Source organism: Periophthalmus magnuspinnatus, chromosome 4, assembly GCF_009829125.3.
Source record: "Periophthalmus magnuspinnatus isolate fPerMag1 chromosome 4, fPerMag1.2.pri, whole genome shotgun sequence".
Lineage (NCBI taxonomy): Eukaryota > Metazoa > Chordata > Actinopteri > Gobiiformes > Gobiidae > Periophthalmus > Periophthalmus magnuspinnatus.
The window spans coordinates 8759644-8780894 of record NC_047129.1 but is presented as its reverse complement, the minus strand read 5'-3'; the positions used below and the strand labels follow the sequence as shown (position 1 = coordinate 8780894).

The following is a 21251-nucleotide window of genomic DNA, read 5'->3' as shown; positions in this document are numbered from 1 at the left end:
ACTGCTAATCTTTTTACATTTTAGTAATGAGCTGTAATAATAACTTAAGCTATGCTCTAAGTGTAGAGTGTAAGTAGCCGACACATCCACATAAAGAGAAGCTATCGATCTGTTTATATGTAATTGGTTATGGAAATACTAGTGTTTATGCAATAGGTGCGAATGGATGCGAATTGAAAAAAACATACATTCAAAAGGAACTAAAGCAGCAAATAATAATAATTAATCAAACATGGCAACCCAATGGTCAACATATTCTCGCGAGAGTTTGTGAATCACGGAAAAAGTAGTCCAAATACAGATGAACGCTGTCCTAGTTTTGTAGGACCTCGAAAAGCCTTACTAATCTTACAGCAGACAGTTGACAGCGCCTCTGAGCAGAAAGAAATTCACACTAGGCGTTGTCGGCGTCTGCAACTTCACCATTTACTACTGACAATGCTGCACAGAAATATCAAGAACGCAGAAGGCGTATAGGGACACCTCCTACTGTGGGTGTTGTAACTTGGAAGAACCAGTGAATGGCATGTGTGCTGTGCGAGATCAAAACTGCAGAATAACTTTTTTGCTAAATCACGGCGACCAGTGAAAGGAGAGCTCTTTCAGGCAAGGTAAAAAAAAAAAAAAAAAAAAAAAAAATCCAAAAACAACAATACTCCATTGACTTTATATCAGACTTAAAATATTGCAATGTATTTTGCAAAAGTATATTAAGTACGTATTTGGATTGAAGTTTTCGTTGATAAATTGATTTGCGTGATTGTTGCATAATCCGACTGAGCTGTTTCTTGTTTACGTATGAGTGATCAGTTCTTTTGGCTGGGCAGAGTCGCTTGTTTACAATCCATCTAGAACAGTACATTGGGACGTGCGCATTATCACGTACCAAACGTAGTGTCCACGCTGCACGAGACTGTTGTTTATGATCGTGCGTTGAGATTGTGACGGATTGACTTCTGTTCCCCGTTGTGGTTTGCAGCTGTCATATGAACGTGTTTGGCTGTTGATCTGGTGATCTGTGAAGGGCACAAATGGCTCATAGTGTGCACGAACATTCGAGAAGAGCTCTGCCAGTGGCCCAGGCCACGGTCCTGGCGCTTCCTCCCTCTATACCAGCTAAAGTAAGTGCAGTTTTTATGTATGACGCCGGTTTTTATAATGGAATATAAAAGGTGTTTTGATTCATTCTAACCATTTAATAATTTGTCATGTCATTTAACATATCACATTACATTTGTGTCATGTCAGTTGAGCTTTGATTACAATGGTTCTACTTATTCATGCATTATGTAAAAATAAAGGGCTTGTTTAGCCCTGGCAGTTCCTGAAAATCATGTTGTTGTGGCATGGAGAGTGCACTGTACAGATCCCTGCTGTAAATAGAAAGAAGGTGCTTATCTCATGTTGCAGTCACTGTAACTGGGTTACTCAGATGAATGACCTTGTCATGCTTAATACAGTAAATATAAAGACAGCTTGATATTTCAATAAAAATGTACATAAGTTATCATATAGAATGCAGTGCATATTACCTGTTATTATGTATTCAATATTTATTTATTAATAATGAACTAGATACATTTCCGTTAAAGGTGTGTACAGACCCTGTAATTGATTATGTGTTTGCTATCAGTGGGTGGCGTCAGTCTTTTATTGGGTCCAACTGTTGTTTTGCACTTGCACATAAAAACAAAAGTAGCCTCTTTTCCTGCTGAGACTTAAGGCTGCTTTAGTGACTGATTGTCGTGTTGACTCTTCTTTGGGATTGTAAATCTAAAGGACATGGTGGGTTGAGTTGATGTGGGACATTTCTGTAAACATATCAAAGGGTAAAGGTGTTCTAGAAATGTGGAAGGAGGTTTAGAAGTATTATTTTTTGTGAATAGCTTTGATAGCAGTGTAACAATTATGTTCCCCATTTGAATCTGACTGTGAATCCAAACAGGACCTGAGGCCCAGATGGACTGCCCTGGAGTCCTTACTGTGTGGTGCATTTGCTGGAGCTGTGGCCAAAACTGCTATTGCACCGCTGGATAGGACTAAAATCATTTTTCAAGGTTAGAATGACACATCACCAGTTGCTTTTATAGTTGTTACAAACGTGACTGTAAGTCTATTATGTAAAATTGTGTTGTGAAAAAAATGTTGGTTCTGTGTTTGTGCCACAGTTACTGAGCAGCTAATGGCTAATCTTCTTAGTGGATGTTTAGCCCACATGGAAGAAACTTGTTAACACTGAAGTTTACTGAGGTTTCTTTTTGTTTTTCTAGTGTCTTCAAAGCGATTCTCAGCTAAGGTAAGTTAAAGCTTGTGTCCTATTACATACAAAAACTGTAAATCATTTGGCAAGGCAAGTTCATTTGTATAGCACAATTCATACTCAAAGTAATTTAAAGTGCTTTACAGATTAAAAAAAGAAAAACAAAGACATTAAAATCACAATACAACAAATGAAAACAAGTAATCATATTTAATCATCATAAAATTAACATTCAAAGAGAAAAGTGCAGAATAAACACCTTCACTCATATGCACAGCTAAGCAGAACCGTTTTGACCCTGGATTTAGACATTGTCAAAGTAGAGGCCTGTCTCACATCTTGAGGAATACTGTTCCAGGTTTTAGCTACATAAAACTGAAACACTAATCCCCCATGTTTAGTCCTGACTGGGCACCAGCAGGAGGTTGTTCCCTGAAGTAATCAGAGTGCAAGATGGTTCATATGGCACTAACAAGTCAGAGAAGTACTTTGGTGCTAGGCCATGGAGAGACTTGTTCACAAGCAGAGTGGCTTTAAAGTCTATTTACTGAGTCACAGGAAGCCAGTGCAGAGACCTGAGCACAAGACTTATGTGCTTGCACTTCCTAGTTCGAGTCTGGACCCGAGCAGCAGTGTTCCGGATGTACTGCAGTTGTCTTAATGCTCGTTTGGAGAGGGCAGTGACCAGGCCATTACAGTAGTATAACTTACTGGAGACAAATGCATGTCTCTCCAAGTCTGGTTTTGACAGTATAGCTTTAATTTTTGAGGGGTTTTTTAGATGGTAAAATGCTGCAGATGTTATTGATTTGATGTGGCTATTAAAGTTCAAGTCTGAGTCCATTATTACCCCTAGATTAGTAGTCCGATTTGAAGGTTTTAGAGAGAGAGAGACTGAAGGTGACCGCTGACACTTTCTATGGGTCAAAGACTATGACTAAGTGCCACTGCATCCAACAGATCAGTGTGTGGATGCAAAACAAGAGTGAATCCACTGGTCCATATTCACCTGCTGCAGTGAGACATAGATCTGAGTGTCATCTGCATCGTTGTGGTAGGACACATTATTGCTGTGTATAACTGGCCTGACAGGAGCATGTAGAGATTAAACAACAGGGGTCCCAGGATTGACCTCTGGGGCACTCCACAGGTAAGGGAGATTTTATCTCAGACACATTTTCCAATTTCAACAAAGTACTGCCTGTTTTCTAGATAGGACTTGAACCTGTTTAGCGCAGTACCAGAGTTGCCCACCCAGGCGGATGTCATTTGTCACCTTGATAAGACCTGGAAAACATCAAAGGACTTGTTAATTTGCAGAAAGCTAATAAGCTGTTGGTAAACAGCTTTTTCAAGGACTTATGGCATCAAGACTGCCCTTCTTTGGGAGAGGCTTGTTAACCACAGTTTTGGAATGTTCCAGATTGAAGTGACATTTTAACTATGCAAGCGAGTGGTGATAGAAAATTGTTGAGCACAGACTATCTAGTGGGTAACACATTGAGGTAACATGGAGATGAACTGAGACTGGTGAAGATCACTTGGACAGTTTTGTCAGTTACAGGTGCAAAGTGAGTCAGCTCTAAGTTACTAGGTAGCTGCAGGGTTGTTACTTGCATTGTGGAATTGATGGGATTTTTAATGGCATTTTTGATGCCCTGAACCTTGTCATTAAGGAATATTGCAATATATGAAATTTGTTCTCATTGCATATCAGGGTGTTATAGTCTAGTATGTATTTCAAATATTTTTATTTTGTTAGAGTAAATAAATTAATATTTATATTTTAAATGGAATGTTCTGGCCTGATGAATCATAATTTCTGAATGTAATGTTAAGACATATTACAAACAAGTAGACTACAGTGCACTCTATATTTTCCACATACGTAAACTTTTAGTTAACTTATAAATTTCAAAGGTGTGAAAAATGACCATTTCCTAACAATTTCCTCTTGATCACCAGGAGGCGCTGCGACTCCTCTATTGCACTTACATGAAGGATGGATTCCTCAGTCTTTGGAGAGGAAACTCTGCTACAATGGTGCGGGTCATGCCCTACGCTGCCATCCAGTTCTGCTCACATGAACAGTATAAAAGACTTTTGGGTGGCTACTGTGGCTTACAGGGAAAGTGAGTTGATGTTAAGTATAAACAATAAATAGCAGACATAAAATGTTAACTTATGTATTTTGTTTTAGAGCACTTCCACCTTTTCCTCGCTTCTTGGCTGGCTCTCTTGCTGGAACCACTGCTGCTATGCTCACCTACCCTCTGGATCTGGTGCGTGCTAGGATGGCAGTCACAGCTAAAGAAATGTAAGTAACAAGATAAGGGAACATTACAGATGATACATTGATATGAATAATTATACTTTTTTTATATTACAGGTACAGCAACATTCTTCATGTTTTTGTTCGAATATCTCAAGAGGAAGGTGTCAGAACTCTTTATAGAGGCTTCTCTCCCACAATCCTTGGTGTGATCCCATATGCTGGAATTACATTTTTCACTTATGAGACCCTCAAAAAGCTACACACGGGTACAGATAATTCATTTGGATTTGGCCATGTTATGATGATATGCATTTTAAACATGAGAAAAAACATTTTGTTTTTCCCCACTACAGAAAAGACCAGACGGTCACAACCATATCCACACGAGCGGTTGGCCTTTGGTGCATGTGCAGGCCTGATTGGTCAGTCGGCCTCCTATCCACTGGACATAGTGCGACGGCGTATGCAGACAGCAGGGGTCACTGGATCGTCCTACTCCACCATACTGGGGACCATGAGAGAAATAGTGAAAAATGAAGGAGTGGTGCGTGGACTCTATAAAGGCCTAAGCATGAATTGGGTGAAAGGACCTATTGCAGTAGGGATTAGTTTCACAACCTTTGACATAATGCACAACCTCCTGTTCAAGCTGCATCAAATGGGCTTCTTCACACCCTGAATTGCAGCAGAAATCCCAGATGCGACTCGCAAAATGATGCTGAAGTCTCCTATACTGGTGATACAAGGCTGATCTGCCACACACTCCTGTGTATGGACTTGCAGGCAGAGGACTATGGGAGCTGTGTAGGCTGGATAAACGCACATGTAAGATTCACTTTTTTTTTAGTGGCATCTTATTCAGAAGTGGCTTTAAGTGGTTGTATGCACTTTGCAGATCAGGGTACAGATATAAGTGCAAATATGGCTTCAAATGGTATATGGGTTTGAAATCATCTGTTTCATGTGTTATGTGCATTAGATAGATTCACCTATTGCAATTACTCTCATGTCAACTGAGAGCTCTTTTGGTAAGGCTTGTGTTGAACGTAAGAATTGAATTTGCAAGTGAGATTTTGTTTTATATGTTTAAAAAGGACTATGATTTGTAGTTCTAAAACTGTTTTTGTAAGAGTATTATGCCATCATGAACTGAATGTAAGGCTTGCCCTGAAGGAGGAAGATGTTTAAAGGCCCACGCCGTCACTGTCCACTACATCTGTGCTTGAGTGCGTGGAAAGGACATAGCATTAATAAATCTAATCAGTTGTAGTTGTTTACAAAATTATACCAAAGTACTTAACAATGCAACACACAAATGAGCAATTATGTGTAAATATGTTTTATTGGTTTTGCACTTCAGCTAGTCAAAAAATAATATGAACTTTGTTCTGTACGTACAGCTGACCTTGCAATAAAGTCATCAATAAAAACATGTTGAGGACCCTTTGTCCACTAGAGGGAGCTATCTGATCAAAAAATAAAGATGAAGATAGCTTCACCCGTCATTCTTTACGTAGAAGACAGCAAGAAAATACAAAGTTTCGCCAGTTTAATAGCATTTAGTCTTTTGTGTTAAAGGTACAATAAATGTCTTCATTTAGTGTTTTGATGTACAACAAAAATAAACTTAACCTTGATGACTGCAGAATATAGAATCCAGTAGTTTAAGTATTACCGTATTTTCCGCACTATAAGGGGCACCTAAAAGCCTTCAATTTTCTCAAAAACCCACAGTGCGCCTTATAATCCGATGCGGTTTATATATGGATCAATATTGGTCAATTATGACACCCGTAGTCAGGAGGCGTCGCCGAAGTAATAGCGGTAATAACCCAGTAGTAACCCATAGTGAGCACACTATGGGCCAGTATAGCTTACCTAGACCTAGACTTTTATTCTTTTTTAGCCATAAAAATCATGTTAAACGAAGTATCAGAATTTACTGCATTTTTTCACACAACTACTTCTATTTTACACATCCATCCGTATTTTTTCTTTTACGCATCGAATAAATGACTGGGAAAATCCCCGCAGCACCCGCGCTCTTATTCATCACCTTCGAGGGACAACAGAGGCAGATTACCATAATGACGGTAAAATATTTAGATAGCCCCATGTCTCCACTTTGACGCCGTTTGAATTTACATGAGAGCACGACTGGTTGCGGAGTTACGCTGCTGGAAAGTCCGCAACCGCGCTCTATCTGCGACGATAGGATCCGACGCTGTAGGGATAACAGGGAGACGGGGAGACAGCGCCGGGCGACATACGCCACAATCTGCCAATGGATTGCGGATGCCTGGGCTAATGTATCAGTCTCAACTGTGGTCCGAGCTTTCACGAAGGCAGGAATTGTCACTGAACTGCAGCGACACGGATAATGGCGATTTTGACGAGACGGAATCGAGCACTTTGAATGAGCTCGCCCAACTGTTCAACTCAGACACTGAAGAGGAAGAATTCAACGGATTCGTGAATAAGGAATGAACTGAAAAAGTGAGCTTTACGTGTTTCTTTCACGTGTTTACAACTGAACAAGGCTGGGAGATATTGTGAATATGGACATTAACGTTGAGTTATTGTTATTGCTTTGCACTATTTCGAGAGTTACTATATTGTGAATGCATTAACTTGTTTTGTGAGTGAACAAAGTTTTCAGAATGTTTTTTTTTTATTATTATTATTATTCTATTAATAAAGTTTGACTGACTTATCTGACTGCTTTGTTGACATTCCCTTTAGCGCAGCTCCATCTCGTGGATGCATAACACAACCTCAGCTACTACAGTAGTTTATATTCTATTCGCCTTATAATGCGGTGCGCCCTATATATGAAATTTGTTTTAAAATAGGCCATTCATAGAAGGTGCGCCTTATATTCCGATGCGCCTTATGTGCGGAAAATACGGTGATAATAGTAACGTATACATGTTAAGTTGTATGCATGCATCTATGTCTAATGAATAGTACAATACAATTTCTAATATAAAACTGTTCATCATAAATGGTGTTGATTCCACCTCCCTCAGTCCTCCAGTGAGCGGCAGCAGAGTGCGCTGTTGGCTCTGCTTTGGTCTGATGAGCGCATGGCCTGAACTTGACCCGTCCTCTCATCCGAAAATGATCATTGCATTCTCTCACGCCTTACGTTTTCTGTAATTTATTCAATTTTCGTAAATACATTTAAATGTTTTGATTATCTTTCTGGTCTCTCTTGTAAAAGAATCTCAGAAGGATCATAACACAAAGTGAGTGAGCAAGGCAAGTAACGCCAAGCCAAAATCTGGTTAAAGTACTTTGAAGTTAGCAGCTAATGTGTTTTGTTTCTTTGTTTGTTATAGGTTTTTTTTGTTTTTCGTTAATAGCAATTTATCATTTGTAAGAATTTGTTCGCTATAATGTCAAATAATTTGAACTAAATAAAATATAGTGTTATTATGTGATGCACAAGAACAATGAATATTACCCGCTTAAATAATAATAACTAACGACTAACTATATTTTATTTAAGAAGACAAGATTAAAAAAGATAGCATTTAAAATTGCTTGGACCATCATTAGAAATAAGTGTGTTCTTGTCTTTTATGGGTGGTTCCCTCTCAGTGTTGCTTGTGTGTCTCCTTGCAGTGTGCATGAATGCAAAGGCCCATCTGCCTGTCCTCCATCTCACCAGCTCTCGTCCTCATCGGCCATGACCTTGACTGTGAATTATGGGATATCCTGCCACCCTCTTGCCTGCATCCATGGCGCCTGGTACTGCAACCCTCGGCACAATACCTCGAGCTGGATCACACTGTCAGAGGGTGGGTGCCTGCTCCAAACAAGAAGAGGAGGGGTTATGGAAAAGATGCTGCTTGGAGGCGCCGTTGCCATAGGTAACCTGGATGTGTGCCAGGAAGAAAAGGGGGCCATTTGCATGTATTCAAATCCAGCATGAATAATTCACTTTGAAGCTGCTGCAGGCTTGGGACAGACAATAGTGTTCACACACTCAGCAAATGGGGAAAAATACTAAAATAGTGGCTTCCTGTGCCGCATAAACCGGACCGAATAGTGTGAGAAAGGTGATGAGGTTAGACCAGGAAGAAAGGATTTGTCACTATTGAGACAGTGGATCACACCAATGTGTTACCATGTTTTTGCCTTTAATCTCAAATATGATAAAATAGTAAAACAGGGACAGCCACTTGGAATGACCTGTAACTAATCTACTCGAAATAATAGTCAAATCGGGAGGCCACGGCAATTTTATGAATGGCGATCACGTAAAAAGGAGCATTATCTAATATGATATCAGGACCAATAAAAGCATCATTTTCAAAAGATCCATGGTTATTAGTGTCTAGACAAAGTACAACTAAACCTTTGGTGTATATACGTTCTGTGATATTGTCTTTGGTGAGGTGAGAGAATCTAGAAAGTTGTTAGAAAGATAAATGACCCCTCTTTTCAATATTTGAATCAGACCAGCAACCAAGTGAGTCACATATTCTGTGATGAAGCTGGGTGATGGGGTACTAACCTGGACATGTTGCACAATTAAACAAATGCATAAATACATCTAGTATAAATCTGCACAAACAACTTCTCCCAGTGGCCACCACTGTGTAGTGGCAACATGGCAGCAGTCCAGCACTTCTTCAGGCTTAAAGTGCCTGCTTTCATAAATTCAGCCACATTAAAAACGCCTTGAGAGATGTTATTCCCAACATAAATTGTCCTGTAAACACTCCCCATAAAAAGCACCCTTTAAGGAAGCCTGGAAATGACTGAAAAATATCAAATCTGTCCAATGTGACTGTAAAATCCTGCCATCATCTTCCCTGTGTAAGCATCCTGATATTTACAAGTGCTATGGATGTCATCTGTGTTCACTCACTCCTCCATAGCTCCAGTCTTGTTAATTTTATAAGATCCAGCGTATTGCCACTTATCGGCTGGCAGCGTTGTAAAAGCTCTGAGGTCAGTGCATTACGGAGCTGCTGGGCCCCTCTCTTCCATTAGAGGGAGTGTGCAGCCCGTGCTGGCCTTCGCTCAATCACAGCCCACACACACACACACACACTCACACACACTCACACTCACACACGTAAAACTGGAGACTATAGCGTAACTAAATGTGAACACATACATCTATAAAGCCATATGTGCTTGTTACTGCTCTTCCAGCCTGCAGGAGTAAAGACACTTCATTTGCATTAAGAGTTTTGCATTTAAAGAGAACGTATGTGAGCATGTACAGCATATGCCTGACATTTCCAACACTTGGCATTTCAATGGCACTAAATGAATTGTAGCTTCCTGAAAGCCACATCATGAGGAACATGTAAGAAGTAAATAAAAAAAAATATCATTCTGAGCAGGGCAAAATACAGAGATTGACAAAAATTAAATGCAAATAGAAATTGCATTTGTGGCATATTGAGAGACAAAATTTGGTAAAATATGTTTGCAGAAAATTACGTCAGGTTGATGCCACTGTGTAACCTAGCACTTCCAAGGTCATGAAAAGTTTAAGTGCTCTTATTGACAGGGTAAGGGCGTGCTATTCTCTCATATGATATGCAACAGTGCAGAAAAGTTTTACCACAACTTCAAGATACAACACATCATATGATGACATACATTTGAAATCTGGGAAATATGAATTTTGCAGGTGCATTCAAAATTGAGACATCTGCAGTGAGTCTCCATTGTAATCTGCTCATATTGTGTGTTTCCACACATTTAAATATGGTATTTAAATGAAAAAAAACCCCAAAATAACATAGTTTTTGAATACATTAATGTAAAACATAATTTTAATTATAGTGTTATTTATTAGATTAACAAAAGTAGACAATAATGATAATATTCATTTCCAACTTAAATTATGATTTTAAAGATTTTAAAATAAATCACAGACCAATACCAGTGACTTTTTAATGGTGGCAATAACACTGATTACCTATGGCACTTACAAAGATTATTTGATTAGATTTTATTCAGTCGGCCATACCACCTTGAAAATGCCCGATCTTGTCTGATCTTGGGAGGTGAGCAGGGTTGGGCCTGGTTAGAACTGTATGGGAGACCACTGAAAACACTGCAGGTGCTGCAGTGGTGCAGCCAAAACATGTGATACATTGCCAGTGTGTCCTTGGGCAAGACTCTTGACCATCGAGCCTCCAGTGTCTATGTATGTTGCCACTGTGTTTGCTGGAATAACAGCCCTATATGGCTATGGTGTGGTATGTTTACAGCATATAAAATGCACATATTCTCATTAACACCTCCAAATTTGATAAAAAAAAAACAATAAAAAATGCATTATTCATTAAAAATAAAATGGCGTATTATACAGTTAGTGCACTGTGGATAAAAGACATTTGATGTTTGTTTGTTTTTTATTTTTTATTATTATAATATTGCTTTATCACTGGGTTTCTAGATTCTTGTTGCTTTTAATCAATTTCATTTCCATTTCAAATTCTCTAAAATTATGCAAATAATGATTAATGAAGATGTTTTTGTGTTTGTGTTTTACCTGTCACTTATACATCATGGATACATTTAACAAATGCATTAAGACCTTTATAATCAGACTCAGATTTTTACATCACTTGTGCAAACACGTGATGTAAAAATGCACAGTTTATCTTTTCTCTCTTGGTTTGTGCCGATTTTAACCATGTCCCTATGAGGGGTGCTGGTGTGCCGTGGGTGCAAACTCTATGGCCCCCATAGACTTTGCATGAGAATAGGCAGGGTCCTGTGAACCTTCTGCTCCCTCAGTCCACATTCAATGCCATGGGTGTAGTTAGCATGACAGACTATAGGCTCCAAGTTCTCCTACTTTTTAAGAATGCTAGCCCCACCCACTCATGTTCTGGCACTAGTCTAACCCCTCTCTACCCCTCTGTGTGCACTGATGTCAGTGATTCTACTTTTATTATGCATCTATATAGGTCCTGTCAAGTTCAAGCTAGACATTTACCCACTCAAGGAACACAGAGACAAAAAACAATCATGTAGGGATTCTTAATATTGATTTTTATTCACCCAAATCAAAACAAATTCACAAATGAGCATTGTTTCTAAATATGGCATTTGAACTTGACTTGGAATTGAGGAGTTCAATTGTTTGGTCCAAAATATAAAAAGTCTTACATTATTTGTAAATATGGACACAAACATTGAGGTTTGAAATTATTGTTTACACAGGAAATTCATTTCTGGAAAAGCTAATCACAAAGAATGAATAAAAAAAGAGTCTGACCCCATGATCAATGATGAAACACAATGTATGTATCCTAGATGAAGTTTAAGCAATACATCTCGTAAACATTTATTTAAATCAATTTTACATCACAGAGACCAAAGGTACTTTAAATAACATTTAACAATGTTATAGCATCCATATCTGTCTTGGAATATTTTGATTTAAGTTTCTGCAATCAAAATGCCTACACTATAAAAGACAATTTAGTTCTATTTCACATTGGGAGGATTTACTTATTTGGCAGGTCATTAATTCACAATATGTATACATATAATACATAATACAGAAATACATTTGAAATTACAATACATTATTTTTACTGCACCTTACTACACATTTGCATAATACATTTAAAACAGTCCTTTTATACACACACCCACCACAATATGAAAGTTCACATAGTGTACAAGTGTGACCAACTCCTATAGTGTCCTCCAGTCTGACTACACATAAAAACAGATCGCTACTATAAATTGTCCCCAGCTGAAATGGATACAAAATTGCTGCACCCGCAGCCATGCCTAATTTTTATGGACATTTTACTACTATGTATTAACACAGTGGTGGCATAATAAATGTAAACTTGAACAAGGTGTGTAAAGTCCTGTTTGTTTTTGTGGCTAATGAGCTTGGAGGCGCTCAGTCCTGCTGTTAGAGGCTTTTGTGCTGCTGACAGGCCCAGAAGATGTCACACTGCTTTATAGACCAACACACCACTGACCAATTACAACACAATTAGTGCACCCCGAGGGTTTATTTAGGTCAACAATGGGCTGCTTTTACTACTTGTGCAAGGACAGTCAAAGAGTTAGGGAAGACTTTAATGGAAGTTTTAGTACATGTAGTCAAATGCCTTTAAATTAGTGTTGTGGTCCATATTTACAACACCCATGAAAGATATAAAAGTACAGACAAGATTTATTTGAATCTCCATACACAGTGCCTATTTCTTTCAAATTGTGACTTTAAGTTAAGATATCTTTGTCAGTCTTTGCCATTTAACAGTTATTATATTCTGTATTGTTAATCGCTATGGCAACTATTCAAATTTTTATCATTTTGAAATCCATTGATAGTTATAATACTGTGAGACAACTTGCATGCATTTGGGTGAATGTTAGATTTTTTTAACATATAAATAGATACAGTGTTTCAACTTGGGTGGGACATGGTTCGGTAATAATTATTTTTCAGCATATTAGTTAGACCTAAAGGACGGGAATTATAACTTTACATTAGCTGTGAACTTGTTTTGTCCACATAAATGAATAAAAGATAAAAACTGTCTTCCCAGCGGCCCTCTCTCTAGGTGGGCCTTGATGTCCACTCATGCTCTGTATACCCACTGTATGTGACATGATCCGTAACTCTATCTATAGGTGTTATGGTATCATTGCCACCATTAAAGAGCTTTTCCACCTTCCCAATGACCTTCTCCTCGCCTCACAGGACACAGAAAACGACCTGATGTCCACGACTTTGACTCTACGCCCCTCTATAGATGTGTGTGTGTTTGTGTGCACTTGTGTGTGGCTGACCAGTGTTTTCCGAAGGCGTCCAGCGTGTAGTGCCCGGCCTTCCTCCCCGGTGAGGCTCGAAGAATCTAGCACGGCCAGTAAGCATGTATATCAGGCCATCTCACGGCTCGCTGGGTGCTCCCTGGGTGGGCCGCCATGGTCAATACTGCACTGATGACTGGACACACAGAATAGGATAATCTCCTAGTTTCACCTCAGCCTTTCTGCCTGGCCCTAATTCCAGGTCAGGACCAGTCATAGGGAGGTGCAGAGCAAGGAGGCAGTGGTGGAGTGGGGATCGGAGGGGTGCATGGAGCCCATTTGAGCCGAAGCACTGGAGCACACTGGGGGCATTGGGGCATTGCGTAGCCTCGGTGTAGGACAGGAGGGGGGGGCAAGAGATGTCCACAAAACAGTGTAGGACCAGTGGGTGCATGATCATTGTTTGGAGGTTCTTTGGTCTCCAGCTTCTTGCTTCAACACCCCTGCTGCTTGCACACAAAGCATCTAATTGACACCACAGATTTAGGCCACTAGGTTTAACTGTTGTCACACAAGTCTTCAGTCAGGACTGGAAAAAGTTTTTTCTTAAGCGTATATACTCCTGCACAGTATAAATATACAGAGCTTAGCATTATAACTAATGTGTATACATTTCATTACTGGACAAAGTTAAACATTTCACAGTATTGCTGTGGTCCTTCTACACACAGTAGAAATTGTTTTCCTATTTTTGAAAATACGTGATGGCCACAAAACAATAAAAGAATAAAAGATGAAACAGATTAAGCACTTGTCTTGCATTGTGCATCATATATCCTACGACACTTGAAATGCAAAGAAAACAACACTATACTGGGATCTTTGTAAATAAAAACACAAACTAAATATTCTTTTCACAGGTTTTGCAACTTTATTGAAAACATATATATTTATGGTGTCTTCATGTAAATATCATTAAATCATTTCTTTACAGTCACTGAAATGAGTTTTAAATATGAATGTGTACATAATGTCTTGCATAAAATAGAAAACTAATTCAACAGGGAAGTCTTGCCAAATGATTTCCAGTCAAACACTTTAATGTAAATTACAAAGTCAAAAGAAAGAGGACCCCATGGGGTCTCATTCAATCTCCGACCTCAAATTGGTCTCAAATATAGTAATTCATATCTAATGAAACTAATTTTGAACAATATTGCTTGGCAGCTCCATTTTACACTTCAGACAGCTTTTAAATTGATTCAACCTTAAGCTTACCTTTTTTCAGAGCAGCTCCAACTTACCTGTCCGCATTCACAAAAGGCCGCTGATAATCACAGCCCAGCGATGTGTGTCTAATTCATCCAGGTGAGAGGTTTTCCATATGTCCTTAAACTAAACATAAGATACTAGATATAAGCTACCATTAGGCCGTGTGCAGAGTAGTGCTTCTCCTCATGTCCAGACAGCAATTCTGTGTCTGTGAAGACAAAAGACCGAACAATTCACATTAGAGCTTGGTACCATTTATGCACATGTACATCTGCATAACAAATACTTATATTCAAACAATACATCACTATGAAAATGTTCTTAAAACATTGGGAGAGAGTAAAATATAAACAGGATGCACGGAATACAATGACTCACAATGAAAAGAACATTAACGAAATGGCCATACGTTCACAAAAGGTTTGAATGCCAAGGATCCACTTATACTTTATAGAGACTTTGACCTTCAAATCAACATGTACAGTTTTGCCAATTATATTTTAAGACATTCATCCTTCCAATCTTTTATGGTCCCTCAATATCACAATACATATAATGAAATATATATATTTTTTAAATATATTTACCACACTGTCCAATCTTTTTATAACTGGGCTAATTATTTATTGCTTGCAGTTTGCTTCATCATCTGCTCAGACCTGCCTGTCCGTTGCTTCTTTAACTACAGGAGGAAATTGGAGTGTGCCTGTGTGTTTGTTTGTGCGTCTATCAGCTGTCTGTATCAATGCTGCACCTGACCTTTTAGTACGCAGACAGCCAGGGGTCAGGGGTCAAGTTGGAGCCTGTCTGGGCTTCCTGCCTGACCCTAACGCCTGCAGCAAACAGCTCACCACACATAGAGACCAAGTACAGGGGGAGGGGCCAGACTAATATCACCTTTGGGATTAGGATCCAGACAGAAATACATTGACCCCAAAGCTACTTCCTCGTCAGCACATACACACACACATATATCTGTGGTGATCTGCGTTGTCATAAAAGGAGACTGCCGCATGACGCAGAGATGCTGAGTCTGTGGAGCTGGGGTCATTACGTTTCGGGCTGAGGTAAAGAGGAGAGTGTGTAGGCGTCACCACAGGGAGCACAGAGGGAGGCTAACTGCACTAGCCAACATTGTATGTAAATGGCTATAGTGTTAGTCAGTTGTGTCATAAACATACAATATCAATACAATATCAAACAAAGGTTTTTACTTTGCACTCTTCTATTTTAATGTTACTTCTATAATGATTATTTCTGATTATTTATGTTTTAATTTGTGTGATTTTAATGTCTTTCTTATTCTGTAAAGCACTTTGAATTACTTTGTGTACAAATTGTGCTATACAAATAAACGTGTGTATATATATATATATATATATATATATATATATATATATATATATATATATATATATATATATATATATATATATATATATATATATATATATATATATATATATATATATATATATATATATATATATGTGTACACCATATGTACACAAGTCATCTCAAAATACCTATAGCATTGTAACTGGCTTTTCCCTTGTAATGCCATATCATGTTTTAACAAACCAAGTTTTGAGGTAACAGGGAGCACAAGCTCACAGCATCAGTGCATCACGCTCTTGTACAAAAAATCACAAATCAAAGAGATACGGGACCGCCAACTCTCAACTCAGAAGGAAACCAAAAAGGTCAAATCCAGAAAGAAGCAGATCATTGGAGAAAACTCCCCAAATAAGACCGTGTTAAGACTGCTAATCCCCCTGTATTATTGCAACAGCTGTGGGGTCTAGGAAGGCTCCACCAGTGATTAGCCAGTACAGATGTAAACAATATCCAGGCTAAGGAAGGAGGGTTGATCTGGGTAACACACTGCTGCAAGGATAGGAAAAGTAGACACAGCGGTGAATGTGGAGAATATAAAACAGGTAAAGTGGGAGGGAGCGTGCCAAGGGACTGAGCAGGGGGAAAAAAATCGGAAGTACCGGGATGAAGGTTGGCGGAGGAAAAATCTGGAGAAGAAGTGAAGGTGATTTTGGTTGAATTTAACTGAGCTGCTTACAGAGAATACAGTAGCTTTAGTGGGGAGGGAAGGGGGAGACAGAAGGTGACAGCAGATTGGGAGATGGGAAAGCCCAGCCCAGCCGTGCCTTAACCGGCTGACGAGACACCAGGGAGACGTGCCTAATTTATGCAAAGTTAAGGCTGAGGGGGCCAAGCAGAGGGTGTCTGGGACCCCCTCAATAGCCATGAGAACCAAAGGGGAGCTGCTATGGGTGCTATGAGAGCTAAAAAGGGGGAGGGGAATATGGTGTGTTTTTATGGTAAACTGGGGGAGTACTGGATCGGCTCAGACATCCCATTAAGGTCCAGAGTAGGGCATAAGGAGTGGGGCGATGAAAAGGATGAGGGAAGGGTAGCAGGAGGCTAGGTGGTTTGCTACAGCAGACTGGATAGCTATTAGCTGCACAGGCCGGTCTGTCTGCGTCGCTGCATACTAATTCCACATTAGCACAGCCTTGAACATGAGCGAGGGACATCACAGATAAGCTGTTCATCTGATGGGAGGACTGGGCGAGACCCTAGAAGGGTGCTTGAGCAATAGCACAGCGCCCAACAGTTTTTTTTGTTTTGTTTTGGGTTTTTTATGTGCAATAGGCCACAAAATATACCGTCTGCTTTCTAATGATTGTCTAAGTTTAGTCAAACCTAACAGCTTAATTTATATAAAGTCAGTTTTTTAGAATTAGTCAGAGCATCAATTTTTAGAGCTGGTCACTTACAATCACATTGACAATAAGCACATTGAATCTGCCAGTGAGCTCCCTTTATTTGTTTATTTATTTTTGTTTCTGTAAATATTTTTTTCAGTCACTCTGAGTTAAGTTCTAAAATCTATAAAAGGCAAAACATGTTATGCAACAAATCTTAGTGGGGCTCACAGGTGTAACCCAGAGGAACAGCTGCGTGTTGTGTTTTTTACACAATATGTTGACTACAGTAAAAAATATGTTTGCCCACTGTATTTATTTTGAGAGCAAGCTTCATGTGTGTAAAGCTATTTGACAAGAAAGTAGGTTACTACACTCTATGTCTAACAACTTTTTTCCCATGTTAATGATTCACCTGTGTGCACTTGAAACTGTGAAATTTACAAATACTAGACTTCGACAAGAAGCAATCAATGCAACATACTTGTAACTGCATTAATGTCAATCTAATATCTGTCTTAAACTCTTGTGGCATTTTATGCAAAACCAAGTGTGGCTGAAGGCCAAATTAGAGTGTGTGTAGAGAGAGCACAGAGCGGTACTGAGGGGACAAGGAGATGCAGAGAGGAGAATGACAGAAAAAGAAGACACAAGGTATGAAAGAGGAGAAGAAAGAAGGGGAGAGGGGGACAGAGGAGCCGAGTGGTGGAGACAGAGACAGAGAGGACAGCCCTCCAGGTTGATGGTTGATTCTGGTGATGCAGGCAGACAGTTTAATGACAGTGCTCACCCCTGAACATACAGCCCAATGAGCGGCGAGCCAGCTCACAAATGCACACGGGCCTATGACACGTGCACATATGTGTGATATATGGAGCAGCGCTCTCTGAAAAAGACATAGGACTGGTGTAAATGAAAGAGAAAGAAATGTGTCTGTGTATGACCCTGAAAAAAAAATAACAGCAGCTCAGAAATATCCAACAGGCACCTCTTTTGACCACCACTTTAGTCTGTGAAAAATAAATACCGCAGGAGTCACTTTGGGCACTTTTTTATCAACCAGCATGTTCACCCCTGTCTCTACAAATTATACTCAGCCCATAACTGACACAATTTGATTTCAAAAGTAGGAATAGCACTACAAGCACCACAAATGCTAAATGCACTTTTCACACTTTTTGGAGCTATTAAAATATGCAAAAATGTAAAAGAATTTAACTAACTGTATCATTGTTAAAAAGAACACATTTTGTCCCTGTTCTACACAGTGCACAATGTCATATGGAAAGAGTTAATACTTAAAACCCTATTCATTTGTCCAATAGACCCAAGTCTCTCTTTTTTGTAAGTTTTGCCTGGCTGTCGCCCTGTATTTCATTCATGTGGACTTGCCTTGGTCCGAACTTCAGTTTGGTGCCTAAACAAAGACATAGAGCCAGCTCATTAAAAAAAACATGTCATTGGATCAGGCTTGGGCTGAATTGTGCGATTTTCCCTCCTACTATAAGTGACCGTGACTGAGCGTTGGGTTGAATGAGAGGCCGGAGAGAGGTCTGCCAATAGAGCGCCACGCCACATCCCTATGGGAACCACCCTCTCACACAGGGGGGTGCATTTAAAGCTTTGTTGGTCTGTTAACACAGCTTTTTAAAACGCCTCTTTATGGACTCAGCTAAGCAAACTGCAGCCCCTGATTCTCCTGCCGCCAGAAAGACAAAATGATGGGAGAGTAGGGAGAGCAAGTAGAGACAAATAATTATTAAGAAGTTAACAATTGTAAACAAAATAATAACTGATAGCAAGTGATGTACTAATGCATGTTTGCAATGTAACTTTGTGTTCTAAAATAATCCCACACAGAGCAGGTGCATCTGGACCGGCTGCCTCAAATCACCTGAGAACTGAACTTTGCAGCAGAAGCAGGTCATTGACAAAGTGCAGCGTCTCACTGTGTCCTGGAATACAGTCAGCACACAGCTGTCCCCAGAGGAGCTCAGAGACACAGCCCAAACAATAGGCCCGTGCATGGGTCGGACAAGTACAGTACAGGGCTGGGCTGGATACTCTGGCAGTCTCTCAGGGCGACTCTGGATGACACTGAAATGAATAACAATGAACTCGCAGAAAAGAAGTTGGGAACATTAGAAACAAGCCACAGCCCAGAAGCCACAGCTGTACACAAAGGACCAGTGTGTCTCCATAATTGTACGATTGCAGTGTGGAATATCTCAATATGGGATCCACAGAAGAGATGAGAGAGCGCTCGCCTATCCTGCTCCCCTCCCCTTTCCATCCCGACGCACACATACAGCAAGGACCCCATCCAAGTGCGCCTACTGCTGCCCACTGCACGCCTGATGGAAAAGCCAAAAACCTCATAGGGAGGCACTCATACCCCTATAGCCACTGAAATGCACATTTGTAAATCACAGCTTCTAAAATAAACAACCTTTAATAGGGGTTTCTTATGCGCGTTGGCAGGGGTCCACTCTTGTAGTAGTGGTGCTGCGTTTCCATCTGGCCATAACGGGCTACAAAGAAAGAAAAAAAATGTGCGAGCTTCCACTACCTTCCAGCAGAGATGACGGTCCACGGGCTGCGAATGTATTTGAATATATTTACATAAAGATGGTGGCGCGCTGACACAGGCTGAGCTACTGCTGAGAACGCACCATGCAAGTCATTGTCCCCAAAAATCAGAGTAATGATTGAAATGTGTGTTGAATGAGGAGTCGGGGCTCTTGGTTGAAATAGTGAAGCAGTGGGTTCCCGTCTATCAAGTGAATAAATAAAACATGCAAACACTATAAAATACTAAAGTAAATGACTGCATAATTTTAGCACACATAAAACAGACTGTCAGCAATGTGTTTTTTTATGCTGATACTGAACGCTTTGATCATAATCTTATCCAGTTAATCAAAAAGTAATAACATTTTGGCAGTTCTAAATAACTAATGTCACTTTGGAATTTTAATTATTGAGCTTGTTTGAATAACTTCCTCTGAAAAAACATCCATATCTGGTACAAGGGAGAAGATATGAAACCATATTCGCTCAAAGCAGCAGATTTTATTAGCAGATAACGGGCCGGTTTTACTGTAACAAATTCGGAGGATAGGATCCCTGTAACCTTTAATCAAATAGATGTGTGAGCATGGCCTAAGGTACGGACGCAGCAGCTTTTTGGAGAATCATTTGACAAAATAAAACACCCAAGGAAGCTAGAAGGCTGCAGTATAGTCCACTTGAAGATATAGTCAAAGCATAGCAAAGAGAAGCATATAGGGAGGGGTGAAAGGGGTCAGCGGGGATTCGGGAAAAGGAAGACTAGAGCCCAGAAGCAAAGTAAAAGATAGTGGGATGCATTTCTGTGTATATATGTGTGTGTGCGTGTATGTGTGTCAACCCCAGCTGGGCAGACATTTAGTTGACATGCTGATAGGGATTTAAGCAGTGGGTGGGTGGTGTGTCTGACCAAGGTGAGTGAATGAGCGGAGAAAGGGGAAAGCGGCTGGGGGGATCTGAAAGCCGGAGTATGCAATGGGCAAATGCCGAAGAGAGAAGAAATGGGGTGCAGAGGGGGTCTCAATCTCAAGCAACACAAAACCGCTGTTACTATAAGCTTGATTTCAGTGAGACGATTAGAAGTAGAAATGAAGAAGCAAAACAGGCGGTAAAAAGAAGGTGGGTTTTGTAAGTCGCTCTGGGCTATGAGGATAAAAAGAGGGGTTGTCTATTCAGGTGATGGCAGAAAGCAGGTCTCTTTTTCAGACAGTCTAATGAGGCATAAGTCCCCAAAATGAACGGTGGATACAAGCTAACACTGGTTTGAGTTTAACATCGACTATTTCTTCCTCGGATTGCTTCAGGTCCGCATATTAAGGGGATGAGCAATACACTCAATGACGCGATGAAATGGTACTGATAGTAGTGACAACTGTGGGGTTAAAAATGGTTG

General features: G+C 39.9%; 1 protein-coding gene across 2 annotated transcripts; it reads left to right on the top strand.

Moving 5' to 3' along the window:
- The first annotated feature begins 267 nt into the window (after positions 1-267).
- LOC117394070 (mitochondrial coenzyme A transporter SLC25A42-like) lies at positions 268-6179 on the top strand. 2 transcript variants are annotated; one of them, XM_033992088.2, is made up of 8 exons: positions 268-611; positions 980-1121; positions 1946-2057; positions 2271-2296; positions 4226-4392; positions 4461-4577; positions 4650-4801; positions 4889-6179. In XM_033992088.2, exons 2-8 carry the CDS (start codon positions 1032-1034, stop codon positions 5212-5214), a joined length of 990 nt encoding a protein of 329 aa, XP_033847979.1. In that variant the 5' UTR covers positions 268-611; positions 980-1031; the 3' UTR covers positions 5215-6179. The 2 variants fall into 2 exon arrangements, with proteins under 2 accessions (XP_033847979.1, XP_033847980.1); XM_033992089.2 differs by lacking the exon at positions 268-611 and having other exon boundaries at positions 893-1121; positions 4889-5956.
- The last annotated feature ends 15072 nt before the right edge of the window (positions 6180-21251 follow it).